This window comes from Silene latifolia, chromosome Y (genome assembly GCF_048544455.1).
Source record: "Silene latifolia isolate original U9 population chromosome Y, ASM4854445v1, whole genome shotgun sequence".
Lineage (NCBI taxonomy): Eukaryota > Viridiplantae > Streptophyta > Magnoliopsida > Caryophyllales > Caryophyllaceae > Silene > Silene latifolia.
In genome coordinates, this window is record NC_133538.1 from 127,511,360 (window position 1) to 127,527,341 (window position 15,982).

The 15,982-nt window shown below is 36.9% G+C and overlaps 1 protein-coding gene across 2 annotated transcripts; it reads right to left on the reverse strand.

Moving 5' to 3' along the window:
* Positions 1 to 517: 517 nt before the first annotated feature.
* LOC141634537 (uncharacterized) lies at positions 518 to 3,847 on the reverse strand. 2 transcript variants are annotated; one of them, XM_074446675.1, is made up of 2 exons: positions 2,092 to 3,847; positions 518 to 1,063 (listed from the first exon to the last, which is right to left on the reverse strand). In XM_074446675.1, the coding sequence occupies exon 1, from the start codon at positions 2,704 to 2,706 to the stop codon at positions 2,227 to 2,229; it is 480 nt and encodes a 159-aa protein (XP_074302776.1). In that variant the 5' UTR covers positions 2,707 to 3,847; the 3' UTR covers positions 518 to 1,063; positions 2,092 to 2,226. The 2 variants fall into 2 exon arrangements, with proteins under 2 accessions (XP_074302776.1, XP_074302775.1); XM_074446674.1 differs by having other exon boundaries at positions 518 to 1,052; positions 2,092 to 3,831.
* Between the last annotated feature and the right edge of the window lie 12,135 nt (positions 3,848 to 15,982).

Here is a 15,982-nt window from a genome sequence, read left to right on the forward strand (position 1 = left end):
AATTAATAATCAAATATGGAGAAGAATCTTGACTCAAATTCGTATTCACTACCATGTAATGACTAGATCATCGACTATAAACAATTGTCAATCTTGAGCAATCTATTACGATATCTAATAATGTTCAATTTTATCAAATATCAATTTTTCATCTAATTTTAATGAAGAAAGTTAAATCGGTTGCCTTTAATCACCCTTTCCATTACTAACCCAAATCACGCAATTCAAGTTCAACTAAAAGCATTCAGTCAATAGAGAAAAAGTAATAGAAATAACTAATACCAACAACGCTGTCGATATTCAAATCACAAGTTTAATCCTTTTTATGAATAAATTACGACAAACTGAGTACGATAATTGAATCACAATTGCTACCGTGATAAGATTAATATAGCAAACTGAGCATTTAATCAAATCTTGCATATGAGTTAATATAAACCCTAATTAGTTGTACACCTAATTAAGATGAATATCAAAACTAATATTAAAGCAAGGAATTAAACAATACTCAAGATAAAACAAAGGTTTAATAATCTCGCAAGAAATTACCGGAGTTTCAACTTGTTTGAATCAAGAAGAAGAGAATTAGCCTTGCATAATAGTTATTGCTAAACGAAATTAGGTTTTTTCTAAGAAAATTGCATAATCCTCCCTAAAACTGAAAAAAAAAAAAAAAAAAGCTTAAGTACTCTCTAAACAAAGTCAGGTAATAAAAAGTCAAAGCAAGTCTCGGAACAAACCGAGTAAAATAAAACAATAAACACGAGTCTCGTAAAGCCAAGTGGTGCGACATAGGTGTAAACAGCATGGGTGCAGGATGCACGCCGGTCGCACGTAAGTCGCACACAGGTCATGTGCAGGTCATAAATCTTGTTTTTGCCGTCTAGCTGTTTGTCATATGCGCGCCTTATGAGTGCGACATATGAACAATATTTGCTCACATATATCACGACATCTTCATAGGTCTTGGGCCCACCTATCCTCGGACTTGGACTCCGTCTCAAACATGCTAAACCGACCCAATAACTGATCAAAACTCGCGGACAAGTAACCTGCAATTAAGCTCCATAATACAAATTCTAACTGTCAAAACATACTAATTATCCTCAATTAACTACGACTAAATGAGGCGTATCAAATTCCCCATGCTTGAACTTCTACTCGCCCTCGATGTAGAACCGAAGGACTAAATAAAATGCAAATAAATGACGACCCATACATGGAAACCAACATGTCCAAAAACTTTCACACCTCACACACCCTCCAGAACTCCCTCCAAGTTAAAGTATACGGTCATTTTGCAATCTAAATACTTCCACCAAAAAGTAATGACTGTCATAAATCCCATCTCAGAGTACTCACAAAACAAGACAACAGGTTAACAACGTGTCATGGTTAGCAAGTCATTAACAGCTACGCCCCTTATCTCTCCAGCCTAGACACAAATTCACATGGCTTACCCAAAAAAACAAAATTTCTAAATCAACAAGTATGCCTCAACAAAACGACATCAAGCCATGTAAATAAACCTAATCGCCTCTACTCCCCTAGCTAAACAGAATACCAACAACCGCTATAGCAAGGTGCCCACAACAACGCACCGCGGTTCTCCTCACCTTAGCCACTAGTCCTACCCGACCGACCTTCTTTAGCAACCTTCTTATGACGCCCCACTAAAAATAGAAAGAATTAATGTGTTTTTTTCCTAGATCTCTCATTTTGCCTAGAGCGCCCGCCCTTGCGGGTTTTCACTCTAGCTATTACCTCACACTAACTCTAGTGGCAAGCAACTCGTTTCTTCATTTTAACCAAAGCGCCCTTTCGGTTTTTCACTCCGTACTCGGCCACTTTTCCCATTTTTTGCCCAGGCGCCCTTTCGGGTTTTCACCTAGCCGGGTCTTTCTCTTTTTCTTTTTTTTTTCTTTTTTTTTTCATTTTTTTTTTTTTTTACCGGAAGAGAATTGAAAGCAAATTAAATTACAATTGACGGAATGAAATATGTACAAAAGTGAATATACCCCTCCCCATGCTTGAACCAAATATTGACCCTAATGTTGAACGGAACACAAAAGAAAAAGGAAGGGGGCATACCACCAATTAAGAAGAACGAGACCCGAAAAACGAGCCGAAGCACGAACGATGGGTCTGCTGCCTGGCTCTAGCACGAGCCTCTCTGTCAAGACGTCTAGTAGCTAACTCCGCATATAAGGTAGCCTCGGGGAGTTTTTAAGACTCCGGATACATGTCCTTGAACATGTCACTCATGGCACGTTGAAGTGCCAAAGACTCCCTATTTTGATCATGAACACTCTCTATCTCATCCCTCAACTCCTCTAGCTCAAACTCCACATGGCTTCTCCAAATAGCATCACCAATAGCTTCTAAAACACCACCACCAGTACCATCACAATCATCAGCCTCCTCGTCCTCATCAGTCCCAGGTTTGCCCGAACCGTCAGCCTCCTCCATAGGGACATCCTCACTACCCTCAACTCCTTTATTCCTTTTCTTTGAGGTTACTAAAACAAGCAGCTCCGGAGGGTCCTGTGGAATGTATAGATCGCTGTTACGCGGCCCCATCGGAATCAGCAAAAACTCACTCAACCTAGCTCGTCCTAACAACTCTTCCGCTGCCTCAAGAGCTCCCAACTGACACAATGCCTCTCTTAGGAAGGATAAGGGCTCTCCAATGTTTCTTTTGGGCATCAGTTAAGTTACAGCTCATATAATAAATTAACGGTACTAGCACGTGAGGTATTAGCACCAGCTTTTGAGGTGGTTTTGTAGCTTTTCTGGGTGGGTTCTTTCATTTTGGGACCATCTGACAACAACACAGCAATAACAAGCAACCAGAACGACAGTACTACAACTCCAAAAACAACTTGGCAGCCTAGAAACAACACTGGCCAGCAGCAACAACACAGGCCAGCAGCACAAAATCTCACAACACCAACACTGCAACACTCTCGATACAGCCCAGCTCCCTCAATTCACGACACAACCTCGCAACAACAATAACCCAGCCCAGCAGTAACACCGTCACAGTCCAGCAATGCCTCACAAAACCAACACTCTCTCGTCACTCAACAAAAACCCAATTCACAGCACTCAAACCAGCAATGAAACGCAGAAGACGACCACAATTGAGTGTAAGTACTCACCAAAATTTGATTTAAGCAATGAAATTTCGAGTTTAAGCAAAAGGAGAAAGAAAGCTCGAAAATTTGAGTACTTACAAACCTTCTCAAAACAATAAGCGCGAGGACATGAAACGACTTCGAATTGACGCAGCAAAACTCAAAGGAAACCAAAAAAGTTTCAATAGAGAGCGTGATTTTCAATTCCAGAATTAGGGTTAAAAACCCCAAAATTTTTGCACAAATTTCAGCAATATTGGCACGAAATCGTTGAATAAGCAATGAACAAACACGAATTATCGAATAAAACGGCTTGGATTTTCGAATTTCCAAAAATTAGGGTTACTAAAAGCCAAAATTTTCGAACCAATTTCAGCAGTATTGGAACGAATTGCAGCACTATAGAATCGAACAAACCCGAAATGGTAACAAAAGTGTTTGATTGTTTCAATTCCAGAAATTACGGTTAAAAAACCCTCAAATTTTCGAACAATTTTCGAGCAGAATGAGACGATTTTTCGAAAATTATGAATGAATGAATTGAAACAATCGCAATTCGTGAAGGATTTTCCTAAAATCTGAGCAACAATTTGAAGAATTTAAGAGATTTATGTTGGAATGAGGGAAGTGATACTGAAATAGGGTAGAAGGAAAAGAGAGAAAAATAGAAGCAGCTTAATCGATACCTGAGTATAGAAAGAAAATAACACAATCGCAATTTTGCAGGGTGAATGCATGTTGAACCTCGCGCGCCCAAAACGCACGTCAAATGCGCTTCGAGTGAAAGCTGAACGTGAAATCGAGTCTGCTCGTTGTTTCTTCCTTTGACATTACGCGTGTGATTAGTGCGACCCACATACACACTTATAACGCGAAAATCGAGGTAATTTTTCCGTCTTGAAATAGCATTCCACGTTCCTAACACATATAACAAACCGTCAAAACAAAATTAAAACAAGTAATAAAAACACAAAGACACTAATATTATGAAATATTAATTAATACGGAACAAATTAATTAATTATGACCCATCATTAAAAGAATTACAAAGGAAAAGGATACAAATCCCGGGTTGCCTCCCGGTAGCGCTTTTGGTTAACGTCGTTAGCTCGACTCAGTGATGATATTAATCCTCATAGATGGGTTCCGACAGTAAAATGGATTCGAATCCTTCCATTTGAAAACCATCGTAGTAGAACTTCAACTAGTTGACCGTTCACCTTTAAAAATTTTCCCGTCTCCAAGCTTCGAATCTCCACGGCTCCATGAAGGAATACTTTAGTAACAATAAACGGTGCAACCCACCGGGATTTCAGCTTACCCGGAAACAAATGTAGGCGACTTTGATACACGAGGACCTTTTGACCTACGTCAAAGGACCGCCTAGAGATCATCTTATCATGCAAAGCCTTAGTCTTCTCTTAATATAAGACCGCATTATGAGTCAAGCCGGATTTCTTCCAATTCTTGGAGTTGGAGCTTTCTATGGAGACCTGTATCATCTAGACTCATGTTGAAGCTCTTGACTTCCCAGTAAGCTTTGTGTTTGAGTTCAACAGGTAAATGACAACGCTTACCAAATACCATCCGGTACGGGGACATACCAAGGGGTGTCTTGTAAGCCGTTCTATATACCCATAATGCATCTTCTAGCCTCAAACTCCACTCTTTTCGGATAGGATTAACCGTCTTCTCTAAAATTGACTTGACCTCTCTATTGGACACTTCAGCTTGTCCATTCGTCTGGGGGTGGTAGGCAGTGGAGATCCAATGTGTTACTCCATATTTCTTCACCAAAGCCTCGATGGTACGATTACAGAAATGGGTACCACGGTCACTAATAAGAGCTCTTGGAAATCCATTTGCTTATTGGAGTTAATATATTATGTATATAATATTATTAATTGAAGACTTAAATAGAAATGATAAGAATAAATCCCTGCATCAACAATAAATTACGCAAGCGGGTTTATTTCACCCCGACTGAGGTAAATAGTCACGGCATCAGCCCATCAAGGGCACTAATTTCAGTCCTCAATTACTTCTAACCACTCTAATATTCACTTTATAATACACTAAACTTACTACTTGGCTTAGCGGCACACATTCTGTATGTTATATTCACAATATTGTACACAGAAGAATTCACCTGCTCACTTGCACACTAATCATGCTAAATAATCAATTAATAGTCGCTAACACATGTTATCATGCAAATGCAGTATGATTTTCCCTTTTTATTTGGCATATTTCTTGGAAACTTGGTATTGGGCATACTAATTTTATTTTAACCGAATCACGACTCACACTTACCATCCGACTCTATGACCAAATTTACTTAACACATTTCATTTGTACCTGCATAACTTGTTAGTTACAAAGTAAACATCACAACACACAATCATGCAAAATACCCATATGTAAAAATCCACTCTACCTACACTCGCTCCTTACCTTCACCCATCGAGGTGCCCGGTTCAAAACTAGAAGGGCCATAACTCGAATAAAAAACGTCTCCCAAACCCGAGCTAAGGGGGCTCCTAATAGTCTCTACCCAGTGTTCATCTTATTTAGACACATCCTTGGTTCATTTAATTTATTTGTTTTATGCCCTTGGACTGTCGCTCCGATACCACCTTCGATACCAATTTGTAACACCCTGCTTATCCAAGAGCCTTAACTTAAAAATCTAAGATAAAAGACGGTGTTACTATCTTAGTTGCCTGAGGTAAATAGTATAAGAAACAAACGGTACAAGGTACTTTAAATTAAATAAGGAATGATAAAAACAAATGTCCGTATTGGACTTACATCACACGGCCTAAACGTGCCAAATATATTACGTAATGATCTAGTTTAAAATAATTACAAGCCAATAAGTGAGTTTCTAGTAAATAAATGTTCCAAGTCAAATAACTAGGTGATGACACAATTCTAGCGCACTCGTCCCATCCCAAGCAATCATTCAGCAACAACAACCTGTATTAATCTGTTCCCTTGACGGAAACAGACATTTAAGACACACAACACCCAAACAAACAAACCTCATGATCTAAATAAAATAAAAGAGCAACATGTAAACAATATAAAATAAACAAGATAATGAATATGGAGTCACAATGCCACTGTCTAAATAATAAGTCACAAGTAGTATGTTGCCAAGGCCTTTAGCGCGAGCCCTTCAACATCCATGGCCTATCCAAACTCATCTCATATCATTAGAGTGCCAATATTGATAATATGAATTCGCAATATATAAACCAAAAGAATAATATGGAAGCCAAGTGCATACTACCACAATGCCAAGTTCCTCAAAACTCAATATAATATGTCAATTCATGATGAAACAGAATAAAATGCCATCTTACGCTATAAACATGCCAAATAAACTCAACAATAATAATCAACCAGCAACAATTATCACCCTATACACGACTAATCATGCTATCAAGGACCATCAATTATTCAACCAACAATACTCAACAACCAGACCAATGAATGACAATTTAAGACACATAAAACACGTAAGAAATCCCGCATACAAATGTTGAGTAGCTAGGCTACCTTTAACAAATATCCAAACTTAGCAAGTTACAAGTACTAGAACGATTCCTCAATAAAATCGTCACCTAGACAACACAAATAGTAAACAATTACTAGTTAGGCCAATTAAATTACATTACGTAAATAATTAAATAAGAACCGTGTCAAAATATCAACCCAAAACTCCAACAAAACATGGCTGAACCCGTGTTTGGACCGAACCAAAACAGTCCTCACAACCTGCCACATTCACAGCCCACACCACCACCATACTCACCCACAGCAGCAACACTAGCCACGAACAGCACCCAACAACATTGACGATGGCTGCAACAACTACACACACACACGCCTAGAAGCAGCCTATAAGCCAACCCACATCAACTGAACCAAGACAAAAATTCAACACTAATAACGACAACACTAATACGCCACTACCTAGCCCACCGTCACACGGTTTGTACCGTGTACTCAAACTCCGATTTCACCAACCTAAAACCCGAATAAGACCCTATACACACACAGTATACACAGCCCCATTAACACCCACGATCACGGTCTGTCAATTATAATCATATAAAACCGTCTCAAACAATTTCTAGCCAAAACCCCAAATTACAATTCTAGGGTTAGTCAAATCGAAATATACACTATACTAATTAAGCTACTAATCGAATTTAAAGGATAGGATTAACTTGTTAGATTCATTAATCTCAAAAGTTTACATATTGAATATGTGATAAATTAATTTAGTCATAAAATTAATTCTAGATCTTATGCATGCAAAAGTTTCAAAATTAGTAAGAAGAAATCGTCTACTTACCATATGATATTTCGGTTTCAAGGGCACAAGATAGGACTCCTTCCTAGTCTTGTTCTTGAGCTACCAATAATAGGATGATCTTCCAAGAGTAATCCAAATCTTCAAGTTCCATAGTAGGAACTTCTCCTTAAGGATTGTACCAAGATAATCCCTCTTAATTCATATACTAATTTATGTACTAGAAACTAGAATATGAGTTCTTAAATTATAACTAATATTATGATTTACTAATTCTAGTAAGATAGATTAATATTAGAGATTTTGGAACAAATTATGCATAAAACAATTTTTATGAGAGAGGAAGAGAGAATCATATTGCATGAGAAAATTAGAATGAATAATGAGGAAAAACTCCTTTACCCACATGTAGTAAGGGGCACGGTTTTGCACATATAGGGAGCCAAAGTGCACTTCTCAATTTTGCTTTTTGTCTTCACAAGAAGGGCTATGTGTAGGTCTATTTTAAGCATGCTTTATTTGTCATCGTTATGTCCTTAAGCATGTATTAAACTAATGACAAAATCATCACCCACTAACCCTTGTCCAACCGGTTTTCCTCATATTAGGAGACCTCCATTTTAACTTTGTCAATTGTAAAATGTAATTTGGTAGGTCATGTAACATGTTAGATGTCCTAATTATTTATAATGCATATTTAACTATTTAAATATCAATTTTCAATTAATAAATTATATTTAACAAATTGACTATTAATTCTTGATTACAAGTACTTAAAATGGGTCATGTTAACTTAATCTACAATATTTTGTAATTACAATTAACCATTTATTCTTATCCCAAACTGTTTCGTAAACAATAATCAATTTAGTAATATAACACTTAAATTACTAAATTAAATCTTATTTAATCACATTACAATAAGATATAAAACTTCTCTCTTATAAATAAAATTTGTTCAATTTAAGGAATTAATTAACTTGTATCATCATACAATTAATTACTTAATAAATTAAGAGTGTCACCCTAGAGGTATGACCTTAAGGGATCAACTGATCACCACCGTCACACGACAGTAATGTCAAACTCTAGTCAGCCAATCATTACCGATTAATGTGGATCAGTTGATAATAAAATATTATTATCCCTCATGTATTCTTAATATGAGATTTAAACATGTGATCGCATTATTATCGAGGACACATACTACAACAATCTGCCACTTGTCCACGACAGTGTGCGTCACCTATTCTCTTGTCCTATTACTATCTCCCACTCAATTCAAGGTGTCTTGCAGTTCGTACTTGTATTTGATCATATCGTGAGTGGTTTTCTCGATATGGAGAATAACTGTCTGACCGGAATTTATCTACCATAGATACCTTCCGAGCGTGGCCACACATTTCCAGTTCATTGCTCCTCGAGTGGCCTTGAGATATAAGATAACCTTGACGGGGATGGACAATTCCCATTGCACTCTTCCCTTCGATTAGTCACAGCTCATCATGACCCAAAACATGCCCATTGGACCCCAATTACGAAGGCCGCCGAACATAAATCAAAGTCACTCTAAAACTGTGCCATCTTAGGCGAACAATCATTAGTCAAAGAATCGACTCATAAGAATACCATAGTAACTCTCGCCACGACCAGGCTATAAAAATTGCCAGAACTCTATAAGCGGTCATAAGCCCGACAGAGTGTCCCATACAGTTTGCCTATGTGATCGACTAGTCATCTCTCATGACTCTATGGCAGTTGAACTTAACATCAATCGTATCACACTCTAGTTACTTCGAGACGTCACCTCAGATAAGAAACTAGGGGCCAGTACTATGTTAATCCAGTTCACATTAATGGGGTTCAACGTTGTCCTTACAACCCATTTGGATATAATAAAGTAACAGAAGAGTTTTTAATAAAACTCAAACGATGAATGCATTATCACATATGTAAAATTGATACCATATCAATTACTACATAATCTATAATCTATACTTAATATTGTATATTATTATACATCTCAACTTGATTGAAATGCCATGACTTATCATGCGTAGCCTATTAAAAGGCCTTGGTTAGCAAGTTTTAACAACAATTTTGACTTTCCCTAACCTTACACTATTTCCCTTTGTATAATCTTTATTATAACAACCTTTTGAGTACTTGTCCAGATCCAATCTAGAGATAGGTTCCTTAGCCTTGGAATTACTCCCACTGTCCTCAAAGTGTGTAGGGATAGGACCTTTGGTTGTTGGAACGAACTACCATGGTTCCTCCAATTCATAAAACGGAATCCTAGTACCCTACCTTCCTACTTGCATATCTCATTATCGCAAGTGTACTCAATATTCGTTGTAAACCTCACATTGTTCTACTACATAGAGCGTATCTAGCAGATATCCTCCTTAAATAATATAGCCAAGATAGTTCTCTAACCATCTTAGTGTGATTAGAATATGGTTATCGTGTAACTCCCTGCACATAAATCCATATCAATTCTAATCACTTAGCTTCATATCTTTGGTGCTCCAAGAGAACTAACCAATGAACTATAATGCTATATAGAGACTTCTGTCAAAAATTCGATTTGTAACTTTTCGTCATACTCCAAAATATACAAAATTTAAGAATGGTAATACATCTAAGCGTAATGAATTAATCCAGCAACGGAAGCAAGTGGATTCAATTTCTACATGTTCAATACCTCTAAACATTATCAGACTCTTATCAATATAAAAATATTCATTTAACGTTAAATCCTTACAGCACTATCTTTATAGGTCTGGATATCTTAGAGATGTATTATTCTTCTCCTAAGTCTTCCATCATTCACAATGATTAATATGTCCCTCACAGATAAAGAATAATAACACCACATTACTCCCACTAAACTTCATGTATAAACAAAACTACTCGATAATTCGAGAAATATTTATCACATGATCAAGACATACAATTTAACTCTTTGACATTTACTTAAGACTTCCTCTTAAGTTTGCATCCTACTTTTAGGATAGTTGCGATTTACAAAATTCATGCAAGATGATTTTAAAATCCAACTTTATCAAATCATATCCGAATTCAATGAAGCGTTGTTGTTGCGTGCAAAACCCTTTGTCACCAACCAACAAAGCCAAATAAACATTTTCATGTTCATGCTTGCTTCGGACTTTTGTGGTGTTATAACGAGATAAAGCAATTTACTAAGTTACAGGCTTGTTACTTCCAAAATAACATGACTCCTGTCCACCTAGGTTTCAAATCGACCAAGAAAGACCACTTTTCTTACATCTTATCTTCAGTTTGTGGCTCTTGAACATTTTCTCCCACTCTATCTTTAAGAAATACTTCTCATTTCTTTAATAGACAGCATCACGAACCACAAACCCTTTGTTCTCATGGTCATGTAGGAAGAGAGACCACATGTTTTCTTTTAAATCAAGCTACAACTTAGGTACCATTCCTAATCATATCATGTATGAATTGTACTTGATTGCTCTAAATGTGTTTTGATTTAGTGAAATAAATACTAGACAAATCGTGATAGAAACAACTTTCAATTTTATAGTAAAGATACAATCCTACCGTATAAGATTTTTTTTTTCTTTCTCATCTTTTAATACTATGAAGGTGAACTTGTTATACCATATCACACTCCTTTTGGTGCATATAAATGTCTTCACATTATTGTGCCCAATATTGAACAAAGTACTAATACTTTGGTCATAATTTCTAGGTTATGTTACCAATTCTTCTTTTGGTGTCCTCACGTAGGTTCCTTAAGAACATCTTCTTTTGGTCTCCTCGCGTAGTATCCTCAAGAACATCTTCTTTTGGTCTCCTCACGTAGTATACTCAAGAACGACTTCTTTTGGTGTCCTCATGTGGTATTACGTAGTTTCCTTAAGAACATCTTCTTTTAATGTCCTCACATCTCACATAGTATCTACCTTCTCAAGGCAATGAAATTGTATTCGACCATACAGTTCAAAGTGTAAATAGGGCGAATATCTTGCAATATTCATAATCCTTTTCTAGAAAGAAGTCATGAATTAATCTTGCTTTAAATACAAGATTCACACATACCAAGGGATTCTCAATCAAGTGGTTTGGTACACTAGTCATAACTAGTCTATATGAGCAATTTCAATCGAGAATCGAGAAATAATGGGGTTCACCAATTTGAGTCTTATACAATATGTATGACATTAATTTTAGTTTGAATATAATTACCTTGATTTGTATGGTCTCACCATAAAATTAATCGTGGTATGCAAGGGTGTAACACTTGTTTTAATTGCATAATGGTAAAACCCTTTACCTTTTGTGCAAAACTACAAATTATATTCTTATTTAGATATATTATACATCATAACAATTATTGAGGTATATACCTAAATAGAAAACTAAAATGAGTACACTACAACATTCATATGTTCAATGATGAAATGGCAACTACTCTAGTTCCATTCATGAAAATTTTTTTGAACATACTCTTGCCAGTCATCGTACGATTATTCAATGTTAGGATTCTAAGGATTTACCCTCAGATTGTATAAACACATCCTCCTTTAAATACCCTTTTAGAAAGGTGATTTTGACAACCTTTTGCCATATTTCATAATCATGAAATGTGGGATTTTCTAACATTGTTCACAAATTAGTTATCAAATCGTTATGACGTGATAATTCACAAGAAGGCTATGTCAATATCGTACATATTTTAGTAGGAATATGTTGGTGTCACACAACCAACTTCCTGATCTTTACTTATTTAAAAATTTGTCTCTATCTTAGTGTCTAACACCCTCTCTTTCGAGTCTAGTTCTATCCTTAACAATTAAGATAGATACTTTACATCTTATTGCTCCCACTCACTTTAAGAATTTCTACTTGATGAAGACTTATCTTCATATAAATTCCTAGTTAATTATTCACAAGAATCACTTTTAAAGTGGTATTCGGTTAATCAAAATTTCTCGCAAATTAATTTACCAATTATACATTGTCATGTGCTTAACAACTTAAGTGTTTGATGACAAGTGAATGGTTTGAGCAATAAGACTTTTGAACCATGGATGCATAGAATGTATTATCAAAACATATTTTGATCAAGTACTACTTCCATTCATTTCTTCACAAGAAAATATAGGTATGTTAGAAATTTTAAGATGTTAATCCTATAGTTGCATAGGACGATGTCCTATCGAGTTCTATGGAATAAAATGATTCCTATGGATCTAATCCACAACCTAAGATACGGTTCATTTTAGAAAGAGATCCTTTTAGTTATAGTGGCTTAATGGAGATTCGTGTTAACAACGAAATAGTGGGAATAAAAACAAACATCCATCGTTATATTTAAAACATTTAAGCATGTTTTAGCATTTATATAGTGACTTCTGCCCAACTATTATAAATGATCCCGAGATCCAAATTCATATCAACTTGGGCACGGTGAGCCGAGTCATCCCTTATTAATATAATTTGGTGGATTAACTCTTTAATCGATTCTACTTCTAGAACTCTCGGTCGATAAAATTACTCTAATATTTACCTTTAGCCTGGAACACATGCGACTACGGTCACGAATACTTCCGTTGAGCTCAATCCAAATTTCGATGTAATAACATTTTATCACCCACTTACCCAACGTAACAAGGTTTGTATTACGGTGAAGCCTACTTAACTCCCTTATGAAATTGGGGCTCATGGTTCTACTATTTGGTAAGGCTAATTCTCAATTATTATTTTAGCAAGATGTCATGTCAATTGTAATCTATCACGTTTTAAGTGAACTAAAGCGGTGAACTACGATAATTATAATTGACACGGTCGATGACTCGATAAATGATATGCATGAGTAGTTATGGCGATTTGGCTATGCATGCAAACATATAAAACAAATGCAAAGCATAAAGATAAAATCCTAGTATGGCCTTCTGATAACTTCGTTATTTACGCTCTTTCTATGCCTAAGAACCTTTGCTTATAGCTCACTTGAATGTATTTTATGTGCATTTCAAGGTTTTAATTCCATATAATGCTCAAATCCCGTCCTTTTGAAAGTTTGTTTCGGTTTTGGTTGTGTTTATCCATTTTTTGTAGGAAAGATGATGATTTAGCAATACTACACCCACTAAGGGAGGCCCATTTGTGATACACATGACCACAAGCCCAACCCAAGACGGAATAAAAGGCTTAAGAGAGCAAAAGGCTGAGTCTAGCGCGTATCCAGAAGCAAGATGCGCATCTCTTACAGGAAGGCATAAACCGTGCGCATCCAACAGTGCCTTCCTCATCTCCAAGATGCGCATCTCTTACAGAAAGCATGCACCGTGCGCATCTAACCGTGCGTATCTCAACTCAACAAAGTGCGCATCTCGGATTCGCGCAATACTCTTATTAGCTTGAACGACATTGTTTTAAGTCGTTTTTACTTGATTTGTAACCTAGTATATAAGCAAAGAAACTTGAGTTTTCTGGGATTATCATCATATAACAACTCTTAGTGAGAGAAATAGAAAAAACCCTTGTAATTTGTGACAATCCTTCAAACAATTTACAAGATTCAAGCTTTCTTTCACCAAATTCCTTGTTTTCTCAATTGTTCTTGTTGTTGGTATATTTCAATTTCTCTTTCTCTCTTTAATTTCATTTGTTTGCATTTGTTCTTCCTTCAAGTTTGTTTGATTGTTTATGTTAAATTTGCATCTTTGTTGTTTGATTGTTGTTGTTTTCACCATTGTTCATCTTTTCATTGTTCATCTTTCCTTTGTTTCTCTTTCATTTGTTCATCCTTGGATAGTTGTCCTCAAAGACTTAATCTTTGAGTTGATTTGGTTAAAGATTGTGTCTTTTGGTTTAATCAACCTTGTTATTAGATTAAACCATCTTTCCTCTTAATTATTGTTGGATTGTTGAATGTTTAGAAGTAGAACTCATCTTCCACCCATGTTTATGTTTAAAGATTTCATCTTTATTGTTTATTTTGCGATTAGGACCATGATTAGTGAGTAGTCTTCCACTAGGGCTCAGTTTGACCCAACATGAGTAATTTCACTAATTGAATTTCATAAAGGCTAATTATTTGGGGAAATTGGTGAGGGTAGTTTAGAGGAATGACATGGTTTATGGGTTGACTTTTGGGTAGTGTTGACTTACCACCCTTGACCACCAACGAGAGTTGGTTAGGTTGTGATTTGGATACCCGAGACTTGACCCTATTGTTAACCTTGGTTGAGACCGAAAGGGAGAACCGGGGTAGGACACCTCTAAACTAGCGTTTGAAATCGACCCTCGAGAGAGGGAGTGGGATGACCCGGAAATTGATGGGGCTTAATGACCTTAGCAAATATTGGACTACCTTGGGAAAATGCATGTTTTTGGGGTAGTCGGGTATTGAGTTAGGGATTCCGACCTTCGAACCCGAGAGGGGGGTTGGTGGGTAGTACTAGTGTCCTATTTCGAACCCGAGAGGGGGGTCTTAGGCGAATTAGAGTCGTCACCTCCTCACCTAACTACCCTTGTGATTAGCCTAGAGATTTGATTGTGTGGAATTACGAATTGTTTGGGAAGAACCGAGTCTTAGGTTTTTAATCCATTTGATTTACAACCCTTCATTCTACCTTGCTTTTTCTCTTATTTCTTCTTTAGTTGTTCTACCTTATTGTTAGTAGTTCTAGTATAACTTTCTCCCATTATTGTCGACTTAGCTAAACCATAGAGTTAAAACGATTAGTAGTCTTCCTAGCTCCTTGTGGGATCGACCCTTAATAGTGTACAACGATAAAATCGTGCACTTGCGAGGTATAGCTTGATACCATCAAGTTTTTGGCGCCGTTGCCGGGGAGTTCGGCTAGATATTAATTGTTTTCGTTCTTGTTTAGACTAAGTCTTTTGTTACTAATCCCTCTCTTGAGTGTGTAGGACTTTTTGCATGGTTAGGAGAGCTCGAAGAGGTCAACCAATACGCCCGATTGACCACGAGATCGAAGCAACCGCGAGAAGACTAAATTCACTCCGTAGAAGAGGGCTTATAGAAACACCGATTCCTCAAGAAAATCCAGTAATTGAGAACCTTCAAGAAGAACCACGGGTCTTTGAAACTTTCGAAAATCCTTTTGCAACACCGGAAACGGAAGTAACAATGGCCGCGGTTCCTATGAGAGATAACTTGGCTCCGAAAAAGGTGGTGAATCCGAGTATTGTGAAGCCACCTATTCAAGCCAACAATTTTGATGTGAAAGCCACCTTGCTACAACTTGTCCAAGGGAACCAATTCGGAGGGGGAGCCACCGAAAACCCCAACGAGCATCTCAACGAATTCTTGGATAGTTGTGACATGTTCAAGGCCAATGGAGTCACGGAAGATGCCGTACGCCTTAGGCTTTTCCCTTACTCTTTGAGGGGAAGTGCCAAGGAGTGGCTTAAAAGTTGTGAACCCGACTCTCTTCGGACTTGGGACGATGTCTCTAAGGCTTTTCTCAACAAGTATTTCCCACCCCAACGAACCGCA